At 37.1% G+C, this 27,591-nt stretch overlaps 1 protein-coding gene and 1 long non-coding RNA gene across 3 annotated transcripts in view; both read left to right on the top strand.

Annotated features, from left to right (window-relative positions):
* Positions 1-24,216, top strand: part of NAA50 (N-alpha-acetyltransferase 50, NatE catalytic subunit) — a 33,686-nt gene extending 9,470 nt beyond the window's left edge. Inside the window, exons 2-5 of one of the 2 annotated variants that reach the window (XM_032852243.1) lie at positions 21,785-21,918; positions 22,325-22,444; positions 22,877-22,943; positions 23,978-24,216. In XM_032852243.1, the coding sequence (XP_032708134.1) occupies positions 21,785-21,918; positions 22,325-22,444; positions 22,877-22,943; positions 23,978-24,155 (499 nt within the window). In that variant the 3' untranslated portion in view covers positions 24,156-24,216. Of the gene's footprint in view, positions 1-21,781; positions 21,919-22,324; positions 22,445-22,876; positions 22,944-23,977 lie in introns of both variants that reach the window. The other variant, XM_032852242.1, reaches the window with a different exon arrangement.
* A 53-nt stretch (positions 24,217-24,269) lies between these two features.
* On the top strand, positions 24,270-27,049 carry LOC116864564. The gene is made up of 2 exons (XR_004382041.1): positions 24,270-26,566; positions 26,625-27,049. It is a non-coding gene; the product is annotated as an uncharacterized LOC116864564 (long non-coding RNA).
* Positions 27,050-27,591: the final 542 nt, after the last annotated feature.

Genomic DNA, 27,591 nt, shown 5'->3' with positions numbered 1-27,591 from the left:
TAGACCAGATTACTGCTAGCTGAGAAAAAATTACCTACCCTAAGCCCCTCAAAATTTTGTATCAAAGGACCATAGGCATACTTTGATCCTTACTAAAACACTTTAATCCCCTTTGTCATTAGTACACTTTACATAAATGTTCCTGGTTTGGTATTTCGCTCTCTCAGTAACCTTGAGTAAAGATGACTCTTTTGAAGGGGAGTCCTATGTATGCTTGATCTTGCACTATAATGGAAATTCGTAGGCATAGGCATGGTTCTAGCTTTGTTGATAAATGGCTATATAACCACAGGTACATCTCTCCGGGCTTCAGTTCCATCATCTGTGAAATGAAGAGGAATGGACCCATAGGCTTCAAAGGTCCCTTCCAGATCAAACACTCCATAAGAAGTGAGCAAGTAGTTAAAATTTTGTGCTAAGGTGTACTAAATAATCACTTAAAATATAAATGGTTAGACTTTAAACTTTCTCTATACAGTCCTTCATTTTCTCTTTTTTTATAGTATAACTTGAGTCAGACTTCATGGAGAAAGACATATTGTGTGTAGTCACACCTCCATCTTGTGGCCCTTCAGAATATTGCTACTAAAATTTGTTTTTATAATTTTGGGCATAATTGACATTACCTTCAATAGCTAAAAACATTTGAGTGGTTATTATCTGATGTTGCTATGCTGAATACATAACATGCATTACCATTGTATCACAGTGCTTGTTTTAAGCCACAGGTAAAGATTTTCTACCATATTCTAAGCATGAAAATGCTATGAGATTTGACTAACAGATTAATCTTGTGGTGCTGATATAAGTAAATAACTAATGGGCTCTATAAAGTAGGGGGCAAGTAACTTTTCAGGTCTAAGAACTTGGTATACATGGGTACTTCTGCTATATCAGTTTTCCCCGTTTAGATTCTTATTCTAAAATCTTTGGTATGAAGAGACATGGGGTTTGTTCCAGATTAGAAAAACAAGAAAAAAATGACATGTCACATGAATTTGACCCAAGAGAATAGTTTCTTAAATTACTACCGTATTCAGTTTTTATAGTTAGGGTTGTAAACTGGTGCCAACAGGAACCTGGGACCAGGCAGATAAGATAAATGAGTGAAAAAAAGACCAGAAATGTAGGCTTTATGTAAAAGCTTCTGATTTAAATATTTGCAGCCAACTTAAATTAAAAACAAAAAACTGTCGAGTCTAATAGATGTAGCAGATTTGACTTTTAGTCCAGGAATTTGGGGCTTATCTACGGAGTAGAGGTCCTAAGTTAATATTAAGATAGTTTATGTTGTTAAATTACACTGAAATGTGGGGTGCTGGGAAGGCTCAGTGGGTTAGGCATCCACTCTTGATTTTGGCTCAGGTCACGACCTCAGGGTTGTGAGCTCAAGCCCCACTTAGGACTCTCACTCGGGGTGGAGTCTGCTTGGGATTCTTTATCTCCCCCCTGCTTGTGCATGCACGCGCTCTCTCTCTAAATAAATTTTAAAAAAATAATAAGTTACATTGAAATCTTAATCTGAAGTAAGTTAACAGTGTAGTAATTAATAACCAGGTTTTGAGATGCTGATTTGAATTTGAGATTCAATACTAGCTGTATCACAAACATTAAAGCTATAGCGTAATATACTTTGTTACTTACATAGGGAAGATGATTTAACATTTTATATGAAATCTACTTCTCTACGCCCGTCTTTAGCCTCTCTTTCCCTCACCAGAATTCTTGGATATGGAAGATTACATATATGCAGTGGGAGATTTTATTAATTTAGGTGGATCCTAAACTTGTGTGGTTAACATAAAAAGCCTTAATTATTAAAGATTCCACAGTGGGATATGAAAATTTGAGGTTTTTTTGTTTTGTTTTGTTTTTATTTTTTATAAACATATATTTATTTTTTCCCCAGGGGTACAGGTCTGTGAATCTCCAGGTTTACACACTTCACAGCACTCACCATAGCACATACCCTAACCAATGTCCATAACCCCACCCGCCTTCTCCCATCCCCCCTCCCCCCAGCAACCCTCAGTTTGTTTTGTGAGATTAAGAGTCACTTATGGTTTGTCTCCCTCCCAATCCCAACTTGTTTCATTTACTCTTCTCCTGAAAATTTGAGTTTTTAACTGGCAAAGTGATTCTGGTGTAGAGGTGGGTTTGGGATCCATTCTTGGATTTTGTGACACTGCTTCTCTAGACTTTTTCCCTATGCTCTTGAAAATTGTTTCTCACACTTCTTTATGATCTCCTATTTGTTTACCCCTAAAGTTGTTTCTTTTAGTAGTTGAGTGTTTAGATGTTCTGTTTCACTATGATTTGGTAATATGATGATCTGTTCACATAATCAGAGGATATATACAATGCAGTATTTGTATTTCAGGAAATAACTGAAAGTGATGTGTTAAAAAAGGGAATTCTTATGAGATAAATTAATGTAAAGACTCTGAATGCTTTCCCCCTACTATTTGTTTTTATCTACTTAATGCCAGCATTGCTTCCCATAACATTAGGTAGCATTTAAACTCTATTATATAAATAATTTTTAAAATAACCATTCTTACCTAAAACGTGTTTGACAGTAGTTTTAATGGGAAAAAAGTGTCAGTATGTGTGGCCATTTATACCAAAGGCAAAGACTGTGTAACAGGCTATCCTGAGATTGATGGATTTAGAAGAGGAGGTATGTAACAGAATGGAAGGCCCATTCTTATCCAGCTCCTATTCAACATATCTGCAAACTGAAGGCTTGGTACAGCTGGAAATTGAGGGGTTGTGGTTTGTTAAAGGTTTGAAATCCTTGCCTTTTACTGTTTTTCAAATGGTTGAGAGTAAGTCAGGCATCAAGTGCATTCTACCATGAGTTTTAGTATCAAAAGTAGCACATCTTTGTTCTTTCTTAGCCAAAGTTGCTGTAAAACAACGTTAAGTGCCGAGTGCTACAGCTAGTAGTCCCTTATGTAAATAAGTAATTTGTTTTGTTTTGTTTTGTTATGGAAATTTTCAAACACCTATAAAAGTAGTGCATTGAGCCCTCAGTACATTCATAGTTCCAGTAGGTGGTATTACTTCTCATATTATTATGTCTTTGCCTGATCAGTACTTTCCCTTTTTCCTTTTTTGCTGGAGTACTTCAAGGAAATTCTTTTTTTTTTTTTTATCAATTTTATTTATTTATTTGACAGAGAGAGAGATCACAAGAAGGCAGAAAGGCAGGCAGAGAGAGAGGAGGAAGCAGGCTCCCTGCCGAGCAGAGAGCCAGATGCGGGCAGATCCCAGGACCCTGAGATCAAGACCCGAGCCAAGGGCAAAGGCTTTAACCCACTGAGCCATCCATGCAACCCCCAAAGGAAATTCTTGATATACTATCCTATTCTATCTGTGAATAATATAGTATGCATCTTTATCAAGGATGACTTTAAAAAAAAACCTGTAATATTGTACTACCTAATATTATCTTACAATCTGATATCCAGTCTGTATTTGGTTTTTCTCATTTGTCTTTTAAATGTCCTTTTCAAATCAAAATCCAGAAAGATCCACACATTTTAATTGGCTGAAATGTCTCATCACCTCTTAATCTGACAGTTTCTCCTCCTTTTTTAAAAAACAAACTTACTTCATTTTTTTTTTAACATTTTATTTATTTGAGAGAAAGAGAGGGAGGGAAGGAGCAAGGGTGAGCACGAGTTGGGAAGGTGCAGAGGGAGAGGGATAAGCCGGCTCTCCACTGAACAGGGTGCCTGAGGCAGGGCTCAATCCTGGACCAGGGATCATGACCTGAGGCCAATGCAGACACTTAACCAACCGACTGAGCCACCCAGGTGCCCCAACAAACTTACTTTAGAATAGTTTTATAGTTTATAGATTTACATTTCTGAAGATGGTACAGAGGATTTTCAGTTTCTGCTCTTAGTAACAGTTTACATTAGTATGATACACTGTTAGAATGAAAAGGCAAGCCAGAAATTGGGTGAAAATAGTTGCAAATTATATATCAGATAAGGAATTTGTATCCAGAATATATAAAGAACTCTTATGACTCAATAAAATAAGCAATCCAATATAAAAATGGGAATTCTTTATTAGTTAATGTAAAAACCTAAGGTTTATTCTCAGGCCTAGAGAATCTTAAATAAGATGTTTCATCAAAGATGGACAAATGGCTAATAACCATGCAGAATGAAGCTCGACATTATTAGTCATTAGAGAAATGCATATCCTATGAGATTATCACTTTATACCACAAAAATGGCTGTACATAAAAAGACAATAAAAAGTGTTGGTGAGGGGGTGCCCTGTGCCTCAGTCTGGTTAAGCATCCAACTCTTGGTTTTGGTTCAGGTCATGATCTCAGAGTTGTGGAACATTGGTCTCCTCTCTTAGCAGGGAGTCTGCTTGAGATTCTCTCCCTCTGCCCCTCTCCCTGCTCTCTCATACACATACTCTGTCAAATAAATAAATAAAAGTGTTGATGAGGCTGTAGAGAAACTAGAACCCTAATGCATTATTGGTAGGAATGCAGATGGTACAGCTGCTTTGGAAAACACATTAGGAATGTACTAGTTTTACATTACTGCTATAACAAATTACTACAAACTTAATTGCCTAAAAACAAATTATTACCTTAGTTCTTATGATGAAGAATCTGAAATGGGTTTTTTTTTTTAAAGATTTTATTTATTTATTTGACAGAGATCACAAGTAGGCAGAGAGGCAGGCTCCCCGCTGAGCAGAGAGCCCGATGCAGGACTCGATCCCAGGACCCTGAGATCATGACCTGAGCTGAAGGCAGCGGCTTAACCCACTGAGCCACCCAGGCGCCCTGAAATGGGTTTTTAAAATCAAGGTGTTGGTAGGTATAGTGATTTTAAATAGTATCCCCGCCTCCCTCAAGAAAAATTCACGTCTACTTGGGACCTCAGCACATGACATTATTTAGAAATGGGGTCTTTTGGGGGCACCTGGGTGGCTCAGTCAGTTAAGTGTCTGCCTTTGGCTCAGGTCATGATCCCAGGGTCCTGGGATTGAGCCCTGCATTGGGCTTCCTGCCCAGTGGGGGCCTGCTTCTCTCTCTCCCTCTGCCCTCCTCTCTCTCTTCTCTCTCATAAATAAATCTTTTAAAAAGAAAGAAAAATAGGGTCTTTGCAGATGTAAATAGGATAGTCATGCTCGATTAGAGAGGGCTTTAAATCCAATGACTAGTGTCCTCATAGGAAGAGGAAAGGAGACACACATACAGAACACCCAAGTGAAGATAGAAGTAGACGTTAGACTTGTTATTGCCCCAAGCCAGGAAATATCTGAGGCCACCAGGAGCTAGCAGTAGCAAGGAAGGATTCTACTCCAGATTCAGAGAACATGGTCCTGCTGACCTGATTTTGAACTTCCAGTCTCCAGAGAATAAATTTCTAGTTTAAGCTACTCAGTGATAATTCCTTAAGGCAGTAAGAAATGAATACAAAAACATTGTGTTTCTTCTAGATGTTATAGATGAGAATCGGTTTCCTTACCTTTTCAGCTGCTATAAGGCCACGTGCATTCCTTGTTTTATAGTCCTTCATCTTCAAAGCTTACAGTGTAGCATCTTGAAATCTCTTGTTTCTGCTTCTTTTATCCTATTCTCTTCTCTGACTCTTAAGGCCTCTTTGATGACATTGGGCCCACCCAGTTAGTCCTGGTTAATCGTCCCACCTCAGGGTCTTAATCACATTTTGCAGCGTGTATTTTCCATGTAAAATAACGTATTAAAGATTCTTGGGATTGGAACATGGACGTCCTTTGGGGCCATTGTTCTACCTACCACAGGTGGTTTCTTTAAAAAGTTAAGCATATTTGCCATACAACCCATCAATCCCACTTACAGGTATCTACCAGAGAAAAGCTAAAGCTTATGTCCACACACAGACTTGTATGCAGTATTCATAACACCATTATTTATAATGGCCATGAATTTAATACTGTTAAAATGCCCATCAGATGGTGAATGGGTAAACAGAATGTGGTATATCCTTACGGTGGAATCTTGTTCAGCTGCTGACACATTACATCATGGGTCAACCTCAGAAACATGCTGCATAAAAGAAGTGTAGTAGTGCAGAAGATCACATTTATTTTATGATTCTATTTATATGAAATGTCCAGAAAAATCAGATATATAGAAAGTAGATTTAGTGTCTGACTTTGGGTAGCAAAGGGGATTTACTTTAGATTTGCACAAGGGATTTGGGGGTGAATGTTCTAAAGCTGAATTGAGGTGATGGTCACACAACTCTGTAAATAGGCTAAAACTCATTGTACATTTAAAACATGAATTTTATGGTGTATAAATTATACCACATGGCTATTTAAGAGAAAAACAAATGTAAAAAGTAGGAAGGGGCCTCAGGTTATTTGCAGTATACTAGTATACAAAGGACATGTATCCATAATACACTTAAAACCCAGTTAGAGAACCCAGTTTATTTATTTTTATTTTTTTAAAGATTTAATTAATTTTTTAAAAAGATTTTATTTATTTGACAGAGCGCAAGCAGGGGGGTGCAGCAGGCAGAGGGGAGAGAGAGAAGCAGGCTCTGTGCTAAGCAGGAAGCCTGACATGGGGCTTAATCCCTGGACCCTGGGATCATGTCCCCTGCTACAGGGAGATGCTTAACCACCTGATCCACCCAGGGGCCCCTTTTCACTCATTTTAAATTGAAATCACAAAGCTCATCAATTAGATCCTCTAATTTGCCTAATTTTCTTAATGTTCCAAATACTTTATTTTTTTTATATTCTTTTTTTTTCCCTCACTGTAGCACATACCTTCCACAATGTCCATCACCCAGCTACCCCATCCCTTCCACTCCCCTCCCCTCCAGCAGCCCTTAGTTTGTTTCCTGAGATTAAGAGTCTCTGATGATTTGTCTTCCTCTCTGGTTTCATCTTGTTTCATTTTCCCCTCCCTTCCCCTATGATCCTCTGTCGTCTTTTTCAAATTCCTCATATCAGTGAGAACATATGATAATTGTCTTTCTCTGATTGACTTATTTTGCTTAGCATAATACCCTCTAGTTATCCACATTGTTGCAAATGGCAAGATTTCCTGTGGTTTTTTTTGATGAGTGCATAGTATTCCAGTGTGTATGTGTGTATACATGTATATATATGTACACACACACATCACATCTCTCTTTTCATCTGTTGATGGACATCTAGGCTCTTTCCATAGTTTGGCTATTGTGGACATTGCTTCTATAAACATTTGGGTGCACGTGCCCCTTCGGATCACTACATTTGTATCTTTAGGGTAAATTACCCAGTGGTGCAATTGCTGGGCTGTAGGGTAGCTCTATTTTCAACTTTTTGAGGAACCTCCATACTGTTTTCCAGAGCAGCTGCAGCAGCTTGCATTCCCACCAACAGTGTAGGAGGGTTCCCCTTTCTCCACATCCTCACCAACACCTGTCCTTTCCTGACTGGTTAATTTTAGCCATTCTGATTGAAGTGCGGTGGTATCTCAGTGTGGTTTTGATTTGTATTTCCCTGATGCTGAGTGATGTGGAGCACTTCTTCATGTGTCTCTTGGTCATTTGGATATCTTTGCTGAAATGTCTGTTCATGTCTTCTTCCCATTTCTTGATTGGGGTATTTGTTCTTTGGGTGTTGAGTTTGATAAGTTCTTTCTAGATTTTAGATACTAGCCCTTTATCTGATATGTCTTTTGCAAATACCTTCTCGCATTCTGTCAGTTGTCTTTTGGTTTTGTTCACTTTTTGCCTTGTTGTGCAAAAGCTTTTTATCTTGATCAAGTCCCAGTAGTTCATTTTTGCCCTTGCCTCTCTTGCCTTTGGTGATGTTTCCAGGAAGAAGTTGCTGCAGCGGAGGTTGAAGAAGTTGCTGCCTGTGTTATTTTGATGGATTCCTGTCTCACATTAAGGTCTTTCATCCATTTTGAGTCTATTTTTATGTGTGGTGTGAGGAAATGGTCCAGTTTCATTCTTCTGCATGTGGCTGTTTTCTCAACACCATTTTTTGAAGAGACTTTTTTCTTCCATTGGGCATTCTTTCCTGCTTTGTTGAAGATTAGTTGACCATAGAGTTGAGGGTCCATTTCTGGACTCTTTTCTGTTCCATTGATCTCTATGTCTTGTGCCAGTACCATACTGTCTTGATGATTACAGCTTTGGAATAGAGCTTGAAATCTAGAATTGTGATGCCACCAACTTGGTTTTTCGTTTTCATCAATCCTCTGGGTATTCAAAGTCTTTTGTTGCATTTCTTTGAAAAAATTGATGGTATTTTCATAGGGATTGCATTAAAAGTGTAGATTGTGCTAGGTAGCATAGACATTTTCACAATATTTGTTCTTCCAGTCCATGAGTATGTAATGTTTTTCCATTTCTTTGTGTCTTCCTCAATTTCTTGCATGAGTACTCTATATTTTCCGAGTACAGATTCTTTGCCTCTTTGGTTAGATTTATTCCCTAGGTATCTATGGTTTTGGGTGCAATTGTAAATGGGATCGATACCTTAATTTCTCTTTCTTCTGTTTTGCTGTTAGTGTATAGAAATGCAACTGATTTCGGGGTGCCTGCATGGCTTAGTGGGTTAAAGCCTCTGCCTTCGGCTCAGGTCGTGATCTCAGGGTCCTGGGATCTCTGGCTCTCTCGGGCTCTCTGCTCAGTGGGGAGCCTGCTTTCCTTCTTCTCTCTCTGCCTGCCTCTCTGCCTACCTGTGATCTCTATCTGTCAAATAAATAAATAAAATCTTAAAAAAAAAAAAGAAAGAAAGAAATGCAACTGATTTCTGTGCATTGATTTTATATCCTGACCCTTTACTGAATTCCTGTATGAGTTCCAACCGTTTTGGAGTGGAGTCTTCTGGGTTTTGCACATAAAGTATATCATCTGCAAAGAGTGAGAGTTTGACTTCTTTGCCAATTCAGATGCCTTTTATTTTTTTTGTTGTCTGATTGCTAAGGCTAGGACTTCTAGTACAATGTTGAATAGCAGTGGTGATAGTGGACATCCCTGCCGTGTTCCTGACCTTAGGGGAGAAGCTCTCAGTTTCTTCCCATTGAGAATGATACTTGCTGTGGGTTTTTCATAGATGGCTTTTATGATACTGAGATATGTACCCTCTAACCCTACACTGTGAAGAGTTTTTATCAGGAATGGATGCTGTACTTTGTCAAATGCTTTTTCAGCATCTACTGAGAGTATCATATGGTTCTTGTTCTTTTATTAATGTATTGTATCACATTGATTGAGTTGCAGATGTTGAACCAACCTTGCAGTCTAGGAGTAAATCCCACTTGGTTATGGTAAATAATCTTTTTAATGTACTATTGGATCCTATTGGCTAGTATTTTGGTGAGAATTTTTGCATCCATTTTCATCAGGGATATTGGTCTGTAATTCTGCTTTTTGATGGGGTCTTTGTCTGGTTTGGGGATCAAGGTAATGCTGGCCTCATAAAATGAGTTTGGAAGTTTTCCTTTCATTTCTATTTTTTTGGAACTGTTTCAGGAGAGTAGGTATTAATTCTTTAAATGTTCGGTAGAGTTCCCCTGGGAAGCCATCTGGCCCTAGGCTCTAGTTTTGGGGAGGTTTTTAATCACTGCTTCAGTCTTTTTACTGGTTATGGGTCTGGTCAGGTTTTCTGTTTCTTCCTGGTTCAGTTTTGGTAGTTTCTACCTCTCTAGGAATGCATCCATTGTTTCACATTGTCAAATTGGCTTTGGTGTGGTTGCCGATAATATGTTCTTATAATTGTTTGTATTTCTTTGGTGTTGGTTGTGATCTCTCACTTTTCATACATGATTTTATTAATTTGGGTCCTTTCTCTTTTTTCTTTTGGATAAGCATGGCCAGGGGTTTATCAATCTTATTAATTCTTTCAAAGAACCAGCTCCTAGTTTGTTGCTCTGTTCTACTGTTCTTTTGGTTTCTGTTTCATTGATTTCTACTCTGATCTTTATGATTTCTCTTCTCCTGGTGGGTTTAGGCTTTCTTTGCTGTTATTTCTCCAGCTTCCTTAGGTGTTAGGGTTAGGTTGTGTATTTGAGATGTTTCTTATTTCTCAAGGAAGGCTTGTATTGCTATATACTTTCCTCTCAGGACCGCCTTTGCTGTGTCCCAAAGATTTTGAGCAGTTGTGTTTTTATTTTCATTTGTTTCTATGAATTTTTTAAATTCTTTTTTAATTTCCTGGTTGACCCATTCATTCTGTAGTAGGATGCTCTTTAGCCTCCATGTATTTGAGTTTTTTCCAACTTTCCTCTTGTGGTTGAGTTCAGTTTCAAAGCATTATGGTCTGAAAATATTCAGGGAATGATCCCAGTCTTTTGGTACCAGCTGAGACCTGATTTGTGACCCAGGATATGATCTCTTCTGGAGTATGTTCCATGTGCACTAGAGAAGAATGTCTATTCTGTTGCTTTGGGTTGGAATGTTCTGAATATATCTGTTAAGTCCATCTGGTCCAGTGTGTTATTTAAGGTCTTCATTTCCTTGTTGAATTTTTTTCTTAGAGGTTCTGTCCATTTTAGTGAGGGGGATGTTTAAGTCCCCTACTATTATTGTATTATTGTAAATGTGTTTCTTTGATTTTGTTATTAATTGGTTTAAATAGTTGGCTGTTCCAATGTTAGGGGCATAGACACTTAAATTTATTAGATCTTCTTGTTGGACAGACCCTTTGAGTATGATGTAGTGTCCTTCCTCATCTCTTATAGTCTTTGGCTTAAAATCTAATTTATCTGACATAAGGATTGCCACCCCAGCTTTCTTTTGATATCCATTAGCGTGGTAAATTGTTTTCCACCCCCTCACTTTTAATCTGGAGGTATCTTTGGGTCTAAAATGAGTTTCTTGCAGACAGCATATTGATGGGTCTTGTTTTGTTCTTTTTTAAATCCATTCTGATTCCTTGTGTCTTTTGATTGGGGCATTTAGCCTACTTACTTTCAGGGTAACTATTGAAAGATATGAATTTAGTGAATTTAGGTGACTGTTACTGTATATTGTCTCTGTTCCTTTCTGGTCTGTTACTTTTAGGCTCTGTCTTTGCTTAGACCCCTTTCAATATTTACTGTAGGGCTGGTTTGGTGTTAGCAAATTCTTTTAGTTTTTGTTTTTCCTGAAAGCTTTTTATCTCCTATTTTCAACAACAGCCTAGCTGGATATAGTATTCTTGGCTGCATATTTTTCTTGTTAAGTGCTCTGAATATATCATGCCAGTCCTTTCTGGCCTGCCAGGTCTCTGTGGATAGGTCTGCTGCCAATCTAGTATTTCTACCGTTGTAGGTTACAGACCTCTTGTCCCAAGCTCCTTTCAGGATTTTCTCTTTGTCACTGAGACTTGTAAGTTTTACTATTAGATGATGGGGTGTTGACCTATTTTTATTGATTTTAGGGGGGTTCTCTGTGCCTCCTGGATTTTGATGCTTATTTCCTTCCCCAAATTAGGAAAGTTCTCTGCTCTGCTTTGCTGCAATATACCTTTTGCCCCTCTTTTTCTTCTTTTTTCTGTTATCTCAGTTATTCTAATATTGTTTCATCTTATAGTATCACTTATCTCTCGAATTCTCCCCTCGTGGTCCAGTAGTTGTTTGTCTCTATTTTTCTCAGCTTCTTTATTCTCCATCATTTGATCTTCTCTATTACTAATTTTCTCTTTTGCCTCATTTATCGTAGCAATTAAATCCTCCATTTTTGAATGGACCTCATTAATAGCTTTTTTAATTTCAACTTGGTTAAATTTTAGTTCTTTTATTTCTCCAGAAAGGGATTTTATTTCTTCAAAAAGGGAATCTCTAGTATCTTCTGTGCTTTCTTTGAGCCCGGCTAGCATCTTTATAGTCGTCATTCTGAACTCTAGTTCTGACATCTTACTAATGTCTGTACTTATTAGGTCCCCAGCAGTCGGTACTGCCTCTTGTTCTGTTTTTTGAGGTGAGTTTTTATGTCTTGTCGTTTTCTCCAGAGAAGAATAGATGAATGAGAGAACAAAATGCTAAAAGGGTGACAACGACCCAAGGAAAATACACACTAACCAAATCAGAAGACATGTGAAATCCAGGGAAGAAGAAAGGGGAAAAAAATATGATTAGGCTGGTGAATAGAACAGAGCCACACACATGATTTTGGGTGTATTTTGGTCTGTTAGAAAAAACTGCCTCCCAAAATTTTAAAGAAAGAAAAACATAGGTAAAACGGTGAAGGGACGGAGTATGACTATAAAAATGAAAATTAAAAAAGATTTTAAAAAAGGAATTGGTAAGTTGGTTGAAAAAAGAAAAAAAAGGAGAGCATGTAATCAGGCTGGAGACTAGAACAAAGCCAAAGCCATATCCCAGAGTTAGGGTATATTTTGGTCTATTAGAAGATAACTGTATCCCAAAATTTTAAAGAAAGAAAAACTTATATGTGTACAGAAAGAATAAGGTTAAACAATGAAGGGATAGAATAGGACTATAAAAATGGAAATTAAGAAATATTTTTAAAAGGTATTGATGAAATAGTTAAAATAGGAAAGATTAAAAAAATAGAAAAAGAAAAAAGTAACAAAATTTAAAAATTTAAGTTTGAAAGACTAAAGAGTCATGGGAAAAAAGCCATGAATTCTATGTGCTGAATTCATCCAGCACTGGTGTTCTGCAGTTCTCTTTGATCAGTAAACCTGGTCTTGGCTGGATGTTCTTGCTCATCTTCCGGGTGAGGGGGTCTCTTGGAGTGATTCTCAGATGTCTTTGCCCAAGATGGAATTGCAGTGCCCTTGCCAGGATCCAGGCTAAGGAGTCTGCTCAGTTTGCTCTCGGTAGCTTTTTTTCTCTTAAAGCTTTCTATACAGTTTGGAGGACTATTTTGGAGGACTATAATAAAAATGGCAGCCTCCCAATCTCCAGGAGCTAGAGCTCGCTCCTGTCTCCCTGGTTTCTGGCCGTGCTCTGTGTTCTCCAGGCCTGTGACCAAGTATTTCTGTCTCTGGCATATGGCCCCATTTGGAGTCTCCAAATCCAGCAGATTACTGCAGTGCCCTCCTATGCTGCTCCTCCCGGTTGGGGGCAGGGAGTCTCCCTCCTGGGTCTGCCACCTGTGGGGTCCCAGCTCAAAGAGTAGTGGCCTGACTCTGCCTCACATCATGCTTTAAGGTAACCCCAAACTGAGAGCCCCCTCCTCAGCTTCATCTCTGCAGCTGGCCTCCCCACTGTGATACCTGGGAGCTCTGCTGCACTCAGGCACCTCTGGTCTTTATGTGACCCCACAGGTCCTGAGACCACACTGTCCCAGCGAGGGCTCCACCCCCAACTTAGCCTCTGGAGCATGTCCCTCTGCAGAGTAGACTTCTGAAAGTTCGATTTTGTGCTGCACTGCTCTACTGCTTGCTGGGAGCCAGACCCCGCCCCTGTGGTCTATCTTCTTTATCATCTCAGATTCACTTCTCCACATGTCCTACCTTCCAGAATGTGGCTGCTTTTCTGTTCATAGAATTGCTGCTCTTCTCTTTGATCTCCTGTTAAGTTTGTAGGTGTTCAGAATGGTTTGATAAGTATCTAGCTGAATTCCTGCCATCAGATGAAATTTCAGTCTCCTACTCCTCTGCCATCTTGCTCCTCCTCAAGATTTTATTTATTTATTTGACAGAGAGACACAATGAGAGAGAGAACATAAGCAGGGGGAGTGGGAGAAAGAGAAGCAGGCTTCCTGCTGAGCAGTGAGCCCAATGTGGGGCTCCATCCCAGGACCCTAGGAATATGACCTGAGCCAAAGGCAGATAGATGCTTAATGTCTGAACCACCCAGGTACCACCCACCCCTGCCAGTTTGCTTTAAATGGGCAAAAGAGTTAAATAGCTCCTTTACCAAAGAAGTTATATGAATGACAGAGAAATAAATGAAAATATGCCCAACATCATTTGTTATTTAGGGACATACAGATTAAAACCACAGTGAACTGTGATTTTGAAATGAAATGAACTGTTAGAATGGCATACATTTGTAAAGGTTGACAGTGCCAAATGCTGAGTGCAAAACAACCAGAACTCTCATACACTTTTCACCCAAGATTACCTCTCATAATCAAGAGAAATTGTAAAAATAGAAGAACCTATAGAGAAATGTGTATGTAGACCAAGATGCCTTTCAATAAAAGGAGAAACAGTGGTATATCCATACTGTGCAATACTACTCAGCAATAACAAGGAAGGAACTATTGATACAGCAGTGTGGTAAATCTCAAAGTCAGTATGTTGAATGAAGGAAGCCAAGCAAATGGCTGTGTATTCCTGTGATTCCATTTATGTGACATTCTTGAAGAAGCAAAGATATGGGGAACAGAAAACAGATTAATGGTTGCCTGGGAGTGGTGTTACAGTTGAAACTCTACGGAGGGCCATGAGGGAGATTTTTGGGGTGATGGAACCTTTCTGTATCTTGATAGTTGTTATTATGCATGTTTGTGAAAACTCAGAACTATACACCAAGAAAAGTGAATTTAATTTTACGTAAACTTTAAAACATATTTTTAAGCCAAGAATGAAAATTGATCCCTCAAATAGGGCTTGAAAAATAAAGGAATTACTAAGAGTACATATAGAAAATTTGCAAGCTGGTGAACTTGAGTAGACTACATCAATAAGTACATTGTGTAGACAGACCAAATGCTTCAATTGTCAGTGCTTGCTTTGGCAGTATATATACTAAAATTGGAATGATGCAGAGAGGATTAGCATGACTCAATGTGATGACATTTTTCACCTTTTTCTATCATGCTATTTTATTTTTATTCTTTTATTTTTCTTTTAAAGATTTCTTTCTTTCATTCATTCATTCATTCATTCACTCACTCAAGATGCAGAGCCCATGTGCCTGCGGAAGGTCAGAAGGGAATGGGAGGGATAGGGATAAGGAGACTGGCACTGAGTGTGAAGCCAAACGGAGGACTCATCCCACAACTCTGAGAGCCTGACCTGAGCCAAAACCAAACCAAGAGTTGTTCACAACCGACTGAGCCACCCAGGCACCCCTCATGGTATTTTAATACATAAAAGTAATACCTGGACATTGTATAATATTTAGAAAAAAGAACTGTGTAGTAAAAATACTCCCATTGTCAGAGGAACAAGACTTAAGTATGTGTTTTTTACAAAAGACACTTTAAATTACAAGGACATAGAAGAGTTGAAAGTAAAAGATGGTAAAAAATACATGATGCGGCATTGATTAGAAGAAAGTAGTATGTCTGTATTAATGAACAAAGTAGATTTTAAGACAGGGACTATTACAGCAAAAAGAAGGACATTTCAAAAGGATAACAGGACCAATTCGTCAATTTATAACATCCCAAATATCCTCTTCAAATAACTTGGAAATACATGAAGCAAACATTAACAAAATTCAAGAGTAAGAAGGAACACTTCCAAACTTTGTTCAAGGCCAAACATAATCCTGATTGATAAGAATGCGTATCCAGGAACAGTACAAAGAAAAACAGATTTCTCAGAATAAACTTTCTTGAGCTATCATTTAAATAAGGTAAGAGAGTAATCGGCAGTCACAGATGGAGAGGCTATCAACAGAGAAAGCTGCAGGTGAAGCAGATTGGGGGGGGGTCAGAGATCTAGTGTTGAATATATTTAATTTGAGGTGTCTGCTGTAGATGTTTTGGAGTTTAGGAGTGATTTCTAAGGAAGAGACAGATTTTGAAGATGGCAGCATTAAAGCAGTAAGATGAGATTGAGGTCAAGCAAGAGAATAAGTGTAGGTAGAGAAGATAGCCAAGTACCATCCTGATGTGCAAGCCCCTTATAAAATTGGTGGTTCTTCCTCTCCAATCCCAGCTTCCACATTTACAGAAAGAACACCTTTTTTGTAGTTTTACGGTTTTATTAACACAAGTGCAACTTGCATATACGCTGTCTGCATTCATTTTCTTTGCTGTGCAGCCTGGCATTGGGACTGATACTCACTCTGATGGCCAGCTGGCTGCTCTTTCCACAATGGCTTTGTGGTTCTTGGAGAAGTTATGAACAGTCTCTGCACAGTAAGATTTATTGCATGGTAACAGCACTTCAAGCTCTTTGACCTTGTGGACTAGGGACTTCTGGAGGCCACTGGATAACGTGGTTTTTTTCTTGTTGCTCTTATAATCAGTGTTGGGCATCAAGATCTGGCCCTTGAATCTTCTGTACACCCTATTATCAATGCCTCAGTTTCAGCCAGTTGCACTTAATTTTGACATATTGATCTGACTGATGCAGAATGAACTTCTTGGTTCACTTTTTAACAATCTTGGTCTTCACCAGAGGTCTGAGGATGGCTGTGATGCCAAGTTAAGTTAGGAGATGGCTGCACCCTCAGCAGGTAGCCCAGAGGAAGAGAGCCACAGAGTACATTTTGTTTTTCCGAATCAAACTGCCTGTAATTTTAGGAACATATCATTGCTGTTTTGTTCATGTTCTACCTTCTTTTTAGAATTGATTTCTTGGTGCCCCTGGGTGGCTCAGTCAGTTAAGCGTCTCCCTTCAGCTCAGGCCATGATCCTGGAGTCCCACATGGAGCCCAGGTCAGGGCTACCTGCTTAGTGGGGAGTCCGCTGCTTCCTCTCCGTCGGCCCCTCTCCTCCTCGTGTTCTGTCTTTCTCACTCTCAAATAAATCTTTTTTTTTTTTTTTCCATTCATTTCTTGGGGTTCCTGAGTGGCTCAGTCTGTTAAGCGTCAGCCTTCCATTCAGGTCACGATCCCAGGGTCCTGGAATTGAGCCCCACATTGGGCTCCCTGTTCAGTGAAAGCCTGTTTCTCCCTCTCCCTCTGCTGATCCCCTTGCTTGTGCTCTCTCTCTTTGTCAAATAAATAAAATCTTTTTTAAAAATTTCATTTCTTGGCTTCCTACAGAACAAACTCTTAGTCACCCTTCACATCTGATCCCAGGATTACTTCCATTCTAGTATTATTTTTGTACTTTGTGTGCATGTGTTACTACTAAGACATTGTATTTTATATATATTATGTATGTGTATTATATGTATACAATTGTGTATGAATATGTGTAATATACGCACTTAGACACTATATTTTACATTCCAGGTGTTAGCACATAGGTGTTCAAATATTTATTGAAATACCTGATTTGTGCTTTGAATAGGCAACTATTATGTTCATAAGAACTTCAGAAAATTATAGATTCATAGACCTTTTTTTTTTTTTAAGATTTTATTTATTTATTTTACAGACAGATCACAAGCAGGCAGAGAGGCTGGCAGAGAGGGCGCGGGGGGGCGGGGGGAGCAGACTCCCTGCTGAGCAGAGAGCCGGATACTGGGCTCCATCCCAAGACCCTGAGATCATGACCTGAGCCGAAGGCAGAGGCTTTAACCCACCGAGCCACCCAGGCACCCCTTGACATTTCTGTATAGCACTATATACCTTTGATACAACATGTTCTTTGCTAAATTATATGTACAAGTTGCTGTTACTCTGATATATTTAGAATATCCACATCTTAAAATAATTCAGAGCTAAGTGATCAAGATTACAGAAGTATTCCATTTCAGTCAGGCATATCATGTTCGTGAAAGATAAACTGTATTTGAAAGTGAATTTTGCTGACAAAGTTATATTTAAGGTATTTCTTAAACAGCTACCAAACAATATGAATAGTATCTCAATTCTGTTTTAAAATATGTATGTGTATATATATATGTCTATATATATATATGCATAGAAAAATACAGGAAGACTGTTTGCATCAAACTTACTTCTGGTAATAGTCTTTCAGGATATTTTCACTTCCTGAGTCATTTCTATGGTGATGGACTTTTTTTTTTTTTTTTTTAAATCAAGACTTATATATTTTTTTAATTAGGCAGGAAAAGATTAAGCTGACTATTCCCTAATGATTTTAATACAGTGTTCTATATTTGAATAGGCTTGATCTGCCTACTCCAATGGAAACTTTTTTAGTAGTTAATTTTTATTAGATTTCATCTAGCACATTGAACTATACCACCTTTTCCTTCTGTATAAAGTTAAGAAATACCTGGTTATTATCCTTTTAAAAATTGTAGAGATACTTGAAGCCCAACAATTACCTAGAAATCATTTATTTTCAAGTTTTTATATATTTTTAAGTAATCCCTGTACCCAGTGTGGGGCTCAAGCTCATGACCCCAAGATCAAGAGTTGCATGCTCTTCCAGATGAGCCAGCCAGGCGCCCCACCTGGAAATCATTCTTAAACTTTTTTTAAAAATCATGTTCTTTCACTTAAAGTTGGAAGCTTGACTTCCTAGGTTAAATTTTTCTTTATTGTTTACGGTTAGACTTTATAATGTGGTTTTTCAATGACTTTTGAAATACAGAGTTTGACTCTTAATTGCAGTGGATAATTTTTAAATACCATGCTCTGAATATAATAAATAAATGCTATATTATATTTAAAATATATTACTATACCAAATTTGGGGTGCTATACTCAGTTAAAAAGTAGCATTATGCTAAGTAAAATAATTCAGAAAGACGAACACTGCATGGTATTACTTATATGTGAAATCTACAAATAAAAAAGTCAAACTCCTAGAAACAGAGTAGATAAGTGGTTGCCAGGGTGGGGGGAATAGGCAGAAATTGATAAAAAGGTACAAACTTGTAGCTGTAAAATGAGTAAGGTCTGACGAGCTAATGCATATAATTGAAACTTGCTAAGAGAGTAAACCCTAAGTGTTCTTAAAAAAAAATGCAAGGTGATAGATACATTAACTAAATGATAGGAATCTTTTTACTAAAGAAAAGAACACAGAGTGTAGGTGACATGTTATCCCTGTACTTTTTTTTTTTAAGATTTGTTTATTTCAGAATGGGGGAGGGGCCGAGGGAAAGGGGGAGAGAGACTCCTAAATGGACTCTGCACTGACCTCGGCACCTAGCGCAGGACTTGAGCTCATGATCCTGAAATATCCACCACCCAAGCAGAAACCAAGAGTCAGATGCTTAAAAGATTCTGCCACCCAGGCACTCCATGTTCTCTGTATTTTAAGGGGTCTGTATTTTACATTATAACTGTATCTGCTTATAAAAGGTCTGAGTGGTGGATGGTGGGTAAGTGAACCTAAGCAGGTTTTAATCAGAAAAAGGTTTCAGTAAAATGTTATTTACTCAGTGTTAAAGAAGAGAAAGCCAGGATCCTGCTTTAATGAAAAGGGGAGTTCTATGAATGAGATATTCCCTAGTTGAAGAAGACCTGAATCTCACAAAAGGAATTCATTTTAGATGTGAAATACTTAGGAGAGGCCACATTTACTCATATTTACTTTATGTGTCTAGAAATTGGAAGAAAATATAACAAAGAGAACTCTATTTTTTACTGTGGTGTTTGCATCTTAATTTGTGTGGCTACTAAGAAACTGCTCAGATTTTAAGAAAATATGCAACATATACAAGGGTGATGGGTCATAGTAAGTAATAAAAAAACAGCATAAAAATGAAATAATTGAGGCTAGAAGGCTAAAGTTCCAGATGGGCGTTATGGTCTGTATTCTGTTTTCTAATAATCTAAATTGTAACATTTAAGAGAATACTGTTTTTTAAATTACCCACCATTCTTTTATTATTATTATTAAGGATTGTATTTTTAAGTAATCTTCACCCAACATGGCCATGATTCCACCTTATAACCATGAGGTCAAGAGCCTCATCGTGTTCTACTGAGCTGAGCCAGCCAGGTGCCACCCACGATTCTGATCACACACTTTTTGTATATTGTTTAAAGCATTTTTTCTCTATATTAACAAAAGCTATTTTAGATATTTATATATTACATATATTTAGAATGTGTTTCCCCCCGCGCCGCCCCCCCCCCCAAAAACAATGTATCAGTGTTTCTCTGCTAATAATACTAATGTATCATGCATGCTTTATTTAACTAGTTCTCTATTGGGGACACTTAGGTTTTTCTTTTTTACCATTATAAAAGAGTGATGATTAACATTTTCGTTTAGTCATTCCTCCAACAGTTTTCAAAACCTTTATGCATAGGGTGCAAATGATTAATTAGGGTGTGTTGTTTGCATTTCCTGGCTATTGACTAATGTCATTGTGATCTGGAACTAGCACCTAGCACCCAGTGAGTACATTTTCTAGCTACTTGGGTGGCATCAGATTGTTTTTATTTTTCAACTCGTTTTTATTTTGATTTGATCTTATTTAAAGAATTTTGTCATCTTATTTAAAGAATTAAAAATCACTATTGTGATTCTTAAGAAGGCCAATAATGTATGTAAGCAACTCTACTAATGATGTTAGTGGTATTCAGGTTTGTCTTTCATATTTGATCAACCTTTTTTTTTTTTTTTTTAAGATTTTACTTATTTATTTGACAGAGATCACAAGTAGGCAGAGAGAGAGAGGAGGAAGCAGGCTCCCCGCCCAGCAGAGAGCCCGATGTGGGGCTCCATCCCAGGCCCCTGGGATCATGACCTGAGCCGAAGGCAGAGGCTTTAACCCACTGAGCCATCCAGGTGCCCCTTGATCAACCTTTATTTTACAGTAGTGATACTGACTTGAGTTGTTAAAAAATCCCTTGGTTGATGGCCTAGAGGCAACATGGCTTTGTTACTGTGAGTCTGAATCTTTTTAGCCTTAACTCTTTTCCCTTGGAACCAGTTGTTTTGATTACATAGTTTTTTTTTTTTTTTTTTTAAATGTAAGCTATTGTTATTTCTTAAATTAATATGCATTTAACCCCCAAGAATAAAAATCTCCAATAGTTGTTAGTTTCCCTGAGGGCTGAGCTGCCGGAGCTGTGCAGTGTCCTGTGTCTTCCAGTCACAGCCCCGAAACTTCTAGATACATAGATTTTTTTTTAAGGAATACTTCTGTTGCATTCTTGATAAGTAAAGCTCCACCACCACCATGTGGATTCCTTTGTTTCATTTCCAGAGATCGTGCTTCTGAAAGTGGGGTGAAGTCCAGGAATCTGGATTTGGAAAACCACCCCAAATGACTGTTGTGGGTTGTTCCTAGCTCAATTAGTAGAATATACATAACTTTTGCCTATTTGGATTATTTTTTCAGGATAAGTTTCTGGAGTAGGATTACTTCCATAAAGGAAATGTACCTCTCAGGCTTATTTTACTTTTTAAAATGTTTTATTTATTTATTTATTTGACAGAAGATGCAGCGAGAGAGGGAACACAAACATTTTTACTTTTTAAAATGTTCTACTTATTTATTTGACAGAAGACACAGCGAGAGAGGGAACACAAACAGGGGGAGTGCAGAGCAGGGAGCCTGATGCAGAGGGCTCAATCCCAGGACCCTGGAATCCGCCCTAGCCAAAGGCAGAGTCTTAATGACTGAGCCACTCAGGCTTTTTGATGCATAGTACTAGAGTGTCTTCCAGAGATACTCTGTTTACATTTCGCCATTCCCATTTGCCACCCCCTTGCCAACATTTGGAATCATCAGTCCTTTTGATCAGTAATAGATGTTTAAATTCTTCTGAACTGTAAACTACAAGGAAAATTCTGGCATTTATATAGAATTTTAGTCTGGCCTTCTTAGTAATTGTCGTTTACCATATTTATCTCTAAATGTATACAGTTGTTTGAAAGCTACAAACTGAATTTGGATGGAATAGCTGGCATAATCTTATAAATGGTAATCTTTCTAGGAGTATAAAGTCACTGTGCAAGTTTGGATTTATCAGTCATGTAAAAAAAAAAACTTCGTAGTCTTCTAAGAATGTTCATCATAACAAATAAAGCTAATTATATTTTATTGAGTACATTTTGGTTTGTTCCAGTAGCCGGATCGAGCTGGGAGATGTGACACCACACAATATTAAACAGTTGAAGAGACTAAACCAGGTCATCTTTCCAGTCAGCTACAATGACAAGTTCTACAAGGATGTGCTGGAGGTTGGCGAGCTAGCAAAACTTGGTATAATATGTTTTTTCCCCCCCTTCATTTGTTTGTTGTATTCTTGACCCTAGTTTTTAATATTAGAGCAGAGTTAACTAATTTAATTTCCTTATTTTACAAGTGAGGAAATGGGGGGGTGATTCAGGTTCTGAGAAAAATCTCAAAGAAACCAAGACAATACTTGAATTTTAAGCGGAAATGCTAAATGTCTTCTTTAGTGTGTGTGTTTTCACATATTTGTGTTTACTCTAGAAGAGACTTAAATCCCTAAAAAGTAGGAAATTTTTGAAGTTACTATTATTCAGAATAGCTGATAAAATTTATGGCCAATAGCAATAATTTAGTTCTTATAGAAGGGGAGGAAGATTGAGTAAAATATGTTATTCTGTCTTTGAACTTTATATTTTTATATTTTCCATGGCAGCCTATTTCAATGATATTGCAGTAGGTGCAGTATGCTGTAGGGTGGATCATTCACAGAATCAGAAGAGACTTTACATCATGACACTAGGATGTCTGGCACCATACCGAAGGCTAGGAATAGGTAATTTTAACTTGTGGTTTTTTTTTTTTATTTGTTTAGAGAAATGTAAATACATCACTACTGTTTCTGACTCAGTGAGTCAAACCATTTCTTTTGGGAATATTGGGAAAGAATTACTGAATTATGTAAGGTAGAAAATAACTTTATTAACATATTTCAAGTGGAAGCCCTATATAGATTTGTTATCAATATCCCTTTTGCTTTTTTCTGTTTTCCTTTTACATGGAAGGGCTTGTATATGTAAAGGTTGCTTTTCTGCTATGAGTTTTAAACATATGTAGATAATGTAGGGAAAGAAGAAAATTTTTAAAAATCGGTTGTCTCGTGTTTACCTCAAGTTCTGTTAAGACCCAGTAAATGTTAAGATGGCAGTTAGATGTGTAAAGATTGATTTTTATGAAATTACTTATTTGTTGTTTGTCTTGTTAATAGGAACTAAAATGTTAAATCATGTCTTAAACATCTGTGAAAAAGATGGCACTTTTGACAACATCTATCTGTAAGTATAATGATATTTAATGTTCTTACCTAAAGAATTTAATAGACTGGAAATAGAAACCTTTACTAGAAACTTTAAACTCTGGTTTCTTGTTTCATTGTCTTTTGGAAAAACCATGGAAGTAGTGGTTATGAAGTTTTCTTTTGTTTCAATAATAGATAAGGAATCTGAGATAAGATTTGCTTCATTCGTTGGGGTGGGAGCACCAAAGTCACAGAGTAAACCAAGATTAAAACTCAAGTCTTCACAATTGAAGAATTAGTATCATTAATACTACTTTTCTCATCTTATCCATTCTCTAGGTTCGGTTTAAGGTTCTCATTGATATGTTCATTAGTAGTAGAGTTTAATAATCAAAATCAGAGAGTACCTAGCTGATACTATATTAATATAATATCAATATTATAGAACTCAGATTAAGAGCCAAGTTTAGATCACAACTATGGATTTTTTATAATAAGGGTATTTAGATTATTCTCATTTTAACTTTGACAGTGGGAGAGAGTAAATTATATAATGCTATTTTGAAGAGTAATTGAGAAAACTCAAATTATTTATTTTCAAAATATAGCATATTTTTTATAAATCAGGGAGGATATATTCAGGCATTTGAGAGCCTAGTTATGTTATTTTTCTGTCTTTTTTCTTTCTGCATATGTTAATATGGTCTTTGAATCATCCTTACGGTTATTTCCCCATTTTTAGTTACTGGAATCTTTTTTCCCCTTGCAGTGAAAAATGTTATGCTAACTAGGGTACTTTGCCCTTTGTTGATTGTAAGAGTAAACACTATTTCTGAGACTCCTAACCTCAGCCAGCTATCTTGCAAATGTAATAGGTTAAAAGTGTACATTCGTCATCAGGTTTTTCTGAGATGAATACCTAATCTTTGTTGATTGCTAGTAATTATGTGGAGAATCTAACAGATGTATGCAGTATTCTGGCTCTAACCAATTTGAAATTATTTGTGGAGAATACACAAAAGCTGATGAAATCTTTTTTTTTTTTCCCCCTGATACCCTCCTATATCTTAGGCATGTCCAGATCAGCAATGAATCAGCAATTGACTTCTACAGGAAGTTTGGATTTGAGATTATTGAGACAAAGAAGAACTACTATAAGAGGATAGAGCCTGCAGATGCTCATGTGTTGCAGAAAAACCTCAAAGTCCCTTCTGGCCAGAATGCAGATGTGCAAAAGACAGACAACTGAACAAATTAGAAATGAACTTTCTTGCACTTGCTTGTCGCCAAATAAAAGAGAAGCCCATTGATTTTTCCCCCCCCTCTTTCTTCCCCACCCCCCACTTCTTGTTCTTGTTCGTCCTCCTTTCTTCCTTTTTCTTTCCTCTAAAAAATGTTTAATACTTCCAAGGACTTTCAAGATTAATCATGTTTGGATTTAGTTTTCTTATTTTTGTGAGGTGGTTTGATTGTAGGAAGGAGGAAGTATAGATCTGTTTGGTTTCACAGTTAAGATATATATGGTCCCAAAAATTTGGGTGTCAGTGTCAATTTTTTTTTTTTTAATCTCCTGCTTTCACATTGAAGGGCAGAGCCTACAAAATGTTGTATATATCAAAAGACAAAAAGAAACAGCAGCAATATCTTGTTCTGTAATTCAAAGACAAGTTTAGTGTGTTTGTGGTACTTTGGGTTTTTCAAGACTGGGATACTAATCCCTAGACATTGCCTTCACTCCACCTTTTGTCCTTCTGAGTGTTGTCTCAGGAGTTGGACCATTGTTATCCTTGTAAGAAATACTAAGCTTATTTTTTTTTTTTTAAGCAATTATTTCTTTCTTCCTCGCTGAGGGTAGGTGGGACAGTTTGGGTAGGTAGTGTTTTACTTTGGTCTCAGTATTTGAGTTAAACTGCTTTTTGCTAATGAGTGGACTGGTTGTTAGCAGGTTTATTTTTCCTGCTGTTGATTGTTATTAGTGGCATTAACTTTTAGAGTGTGGCTGGTGAGATTAATTTTTTTTAATATCCCAGCTAGAGACATGGCCTTTAACTGACCTAAAAAGGTTTGTTGTGATTTACTTTTTTGTGTGTATCCTCTCTTTTTTCGTGTCTTCAGTAAACCCACAATAGTTAGTCTAACTTTAAAAATGGGAGTTGATGTCCTTATAGGTCAGTACCCCTAAGATAAACCTGAAGGAGGTATTGTCTCTTGGGCATGTTTAAAAACACCTAAAAGGAAGCTTAGATGGACTCGTGGCACAATAAATGCATTTAATGCCAGCTAATGCGGACTATTAAAAGCAAGGCCACAGAGCATTTGATTATATAGGGAAGAATATCTAGACAGTATTTTTGAGAATAACATAGCTGTGCTACTGCTTATCTGTTGGAGAACATCCCAGATTTGCTTATTTTCTGTGCCTATGATAATTGAGCTTAAGGATTTGAGGGGGCAATTGTTAAACATATTACTTCTATTCTTGGGAAAATAGAAGTTTAGAAGTGTTAATAACAAATGTCACTGTGACCTCCTTTACTGATGGGACTAGTTTATGCCAGATCATTTTCTGGCACATAAGGAGTGGCTTGGATGGCTTGATAACTTTTTGTAAGATAGGAGACATCTGAAATTTCATGTTTTCCTCCATAGCCCTATATCCAATATTTAAAATTTTCTAGATTGCCAATACTAGTGGCCCATGAAATGTTCTCATTAGACTTTAAAACAATGCACAGGGCTTGAATTTTCTTGTCATTTGACTTTAAAGGGAAGTTTGATTCATAATACTTATCCTTATGTACATTCTGATAATAGCAATCTCATCTCTCCAAATATGTTAAATGACAAAATTACACAATGTTGATGCACATTTGATAATCTTTTTTGAGAATGTGAAAGTACAAAGTACAATAGACTTCAGCAATCTTGAGTGCCAAGATTAATACAGGAAAAGAGAGATAGTTGAATGAGTATATAGGATTTGAATCTTAAGATAGTAAAAATGTAGAAAGACCATGCTGGTTTCTTGGGTATCAGTTTCTTCAGCAGTCCGAGTATAAACTTAGGAAAAAAGTTAGCATTAAGCACCTTTACCTTCCTAGATAAGCTTCAGCTTGCTCTTGCCAAGAGAAGAGTGCTTGAGTTACAGAAGGCATACTTAGTTTGAAGAATTCAGCCCTTTTGTAAACTTCCAGATATCAAAATAGATTTTGATATATAAATGAGTTTTCTGAGATGACACTGCCTCTATTTCTATAACCATTTCACCAGGACTATCTAATCAGTCCTATGAATGTATCCCTAAATGTGGTTATTGAAAACTGAATAGCTGCCTCATGACAATTAAGTACATGTTATTTAAGGAGGGGGAAAAAAATAAATTTTGAATTGAGTATGTAGGCTCCCTATCATTATAGTTTCTTTTTCCACACTAGACAATGACTTTACCTAAATGGTATGTTTGAAAAGGTTAGTTGTCCTACATCAGACTTGTTTGGAAAGGGTTAATTGTCCTACGTCAAACTTGTATTAAGTAATTCCATCCATTTAAGGAAAAGGAGGATGTAGAAGCTGGGCACTAGTTCACATGCCTATGAGTCAGTAAAGACTCGAGTAATGTCCCATTTGAGTTGGCTATTTTGGAGCATAAAAATTGTTGAGGTAAAACAATTCTATTAACTGGAAGATCTGGCTATTTTGGAGCATAAAAATTGTTGAGGTAAAACAATTCTATTAACTGGAAGATCAGAGCATATAGCCATCATATTTTTTAGGACAGAGTTTTTACTATGGGGCGGATAGGTAAAGATTATCCTTATGGTAATTGCATTTAGGTTCTAAAGAAAAGAATCTGCAGAGAAATCTATGCAATAGACAATTTGTCCAGACTAGTTTTCATTTGGGGAAAGAAGTTCTAAAATATCCCCAAAGCAGTTATTCATCAATTGAAAGTCCTCCAAAAATAGAACTATTGGGAAACTCTGGTTTCTGGGGTGGAAGAGAAAAGCTCCCTCAGTTTTTTGGAGGGAATAACTTTAAAAATACTTAAATGGCAAGTTTACTTGGTGCAGTTAAAAATTAAACTTGTTGATTTTAACATTGCTGTTACATCTGAAATAAACTTATGTGATGTTCTGGTAGTAATCTATGATGTCTGATAAGTGTCAAAGAAAACCCTGCACTGTGTTGAATACTGAGTATTCAGCATACATACAATATAAAATATACAGCAGTTATATGTAGTCATTGTTTACTCTTGGCCATACAGTTTTATTTACTTTAACATTTCTTTAAGATCTAACTTAAAACATTAAAATGGGCCAAGTGCTATCCAGGCCTCCTAATTCAGACCTTTTGGAACTTGCTAGGAATACTGTTGGGTATCTGCAGTTCTATCTCAGTGTGAGAAAAAATTAAGATCCAAGGAGAGGTCTTACTGCTGGGAAGTTTTAAATGTAATTGTTAAAAACAACTGATACGTTAAGCTATGATCTAATTAGTGTGCATTGACTACAGGTAATGTATATTGAAATTTTTTCTTTTTGTTAGCAGTGTGGAAGGAGTTTAGTAGTTGAGTGAGTTGGGAATGGCTTAAATCTTTTTCTGAATACCAAAGAAACATGAACTTAATATTTTGTTATTAACATAAATTAATTTGGTATCTTAGAAGTGTTATGATTAGGATT

Source organism: Lontra canadensis, unplaced genomic scaffold (assembly GCF_010015895.1).
Source record: "Lontra canadensis isolate GAN:19392208 unplaced genomic scaffold, GSC_riverotter_1.0 scaffold6, whole genome shotgun sequence".
Lineage (NCBI taxonomy): Eukaryota > Metazoa > Chordata > Mammalia > Carnivora > Mustelidae > Lontra > Lontra canadensis.
The sequence above is the reverse complement of the archived record's forward strand: the minus strand, read 5'-3'. Positions and strand labels throughout refer to the sequence as shown.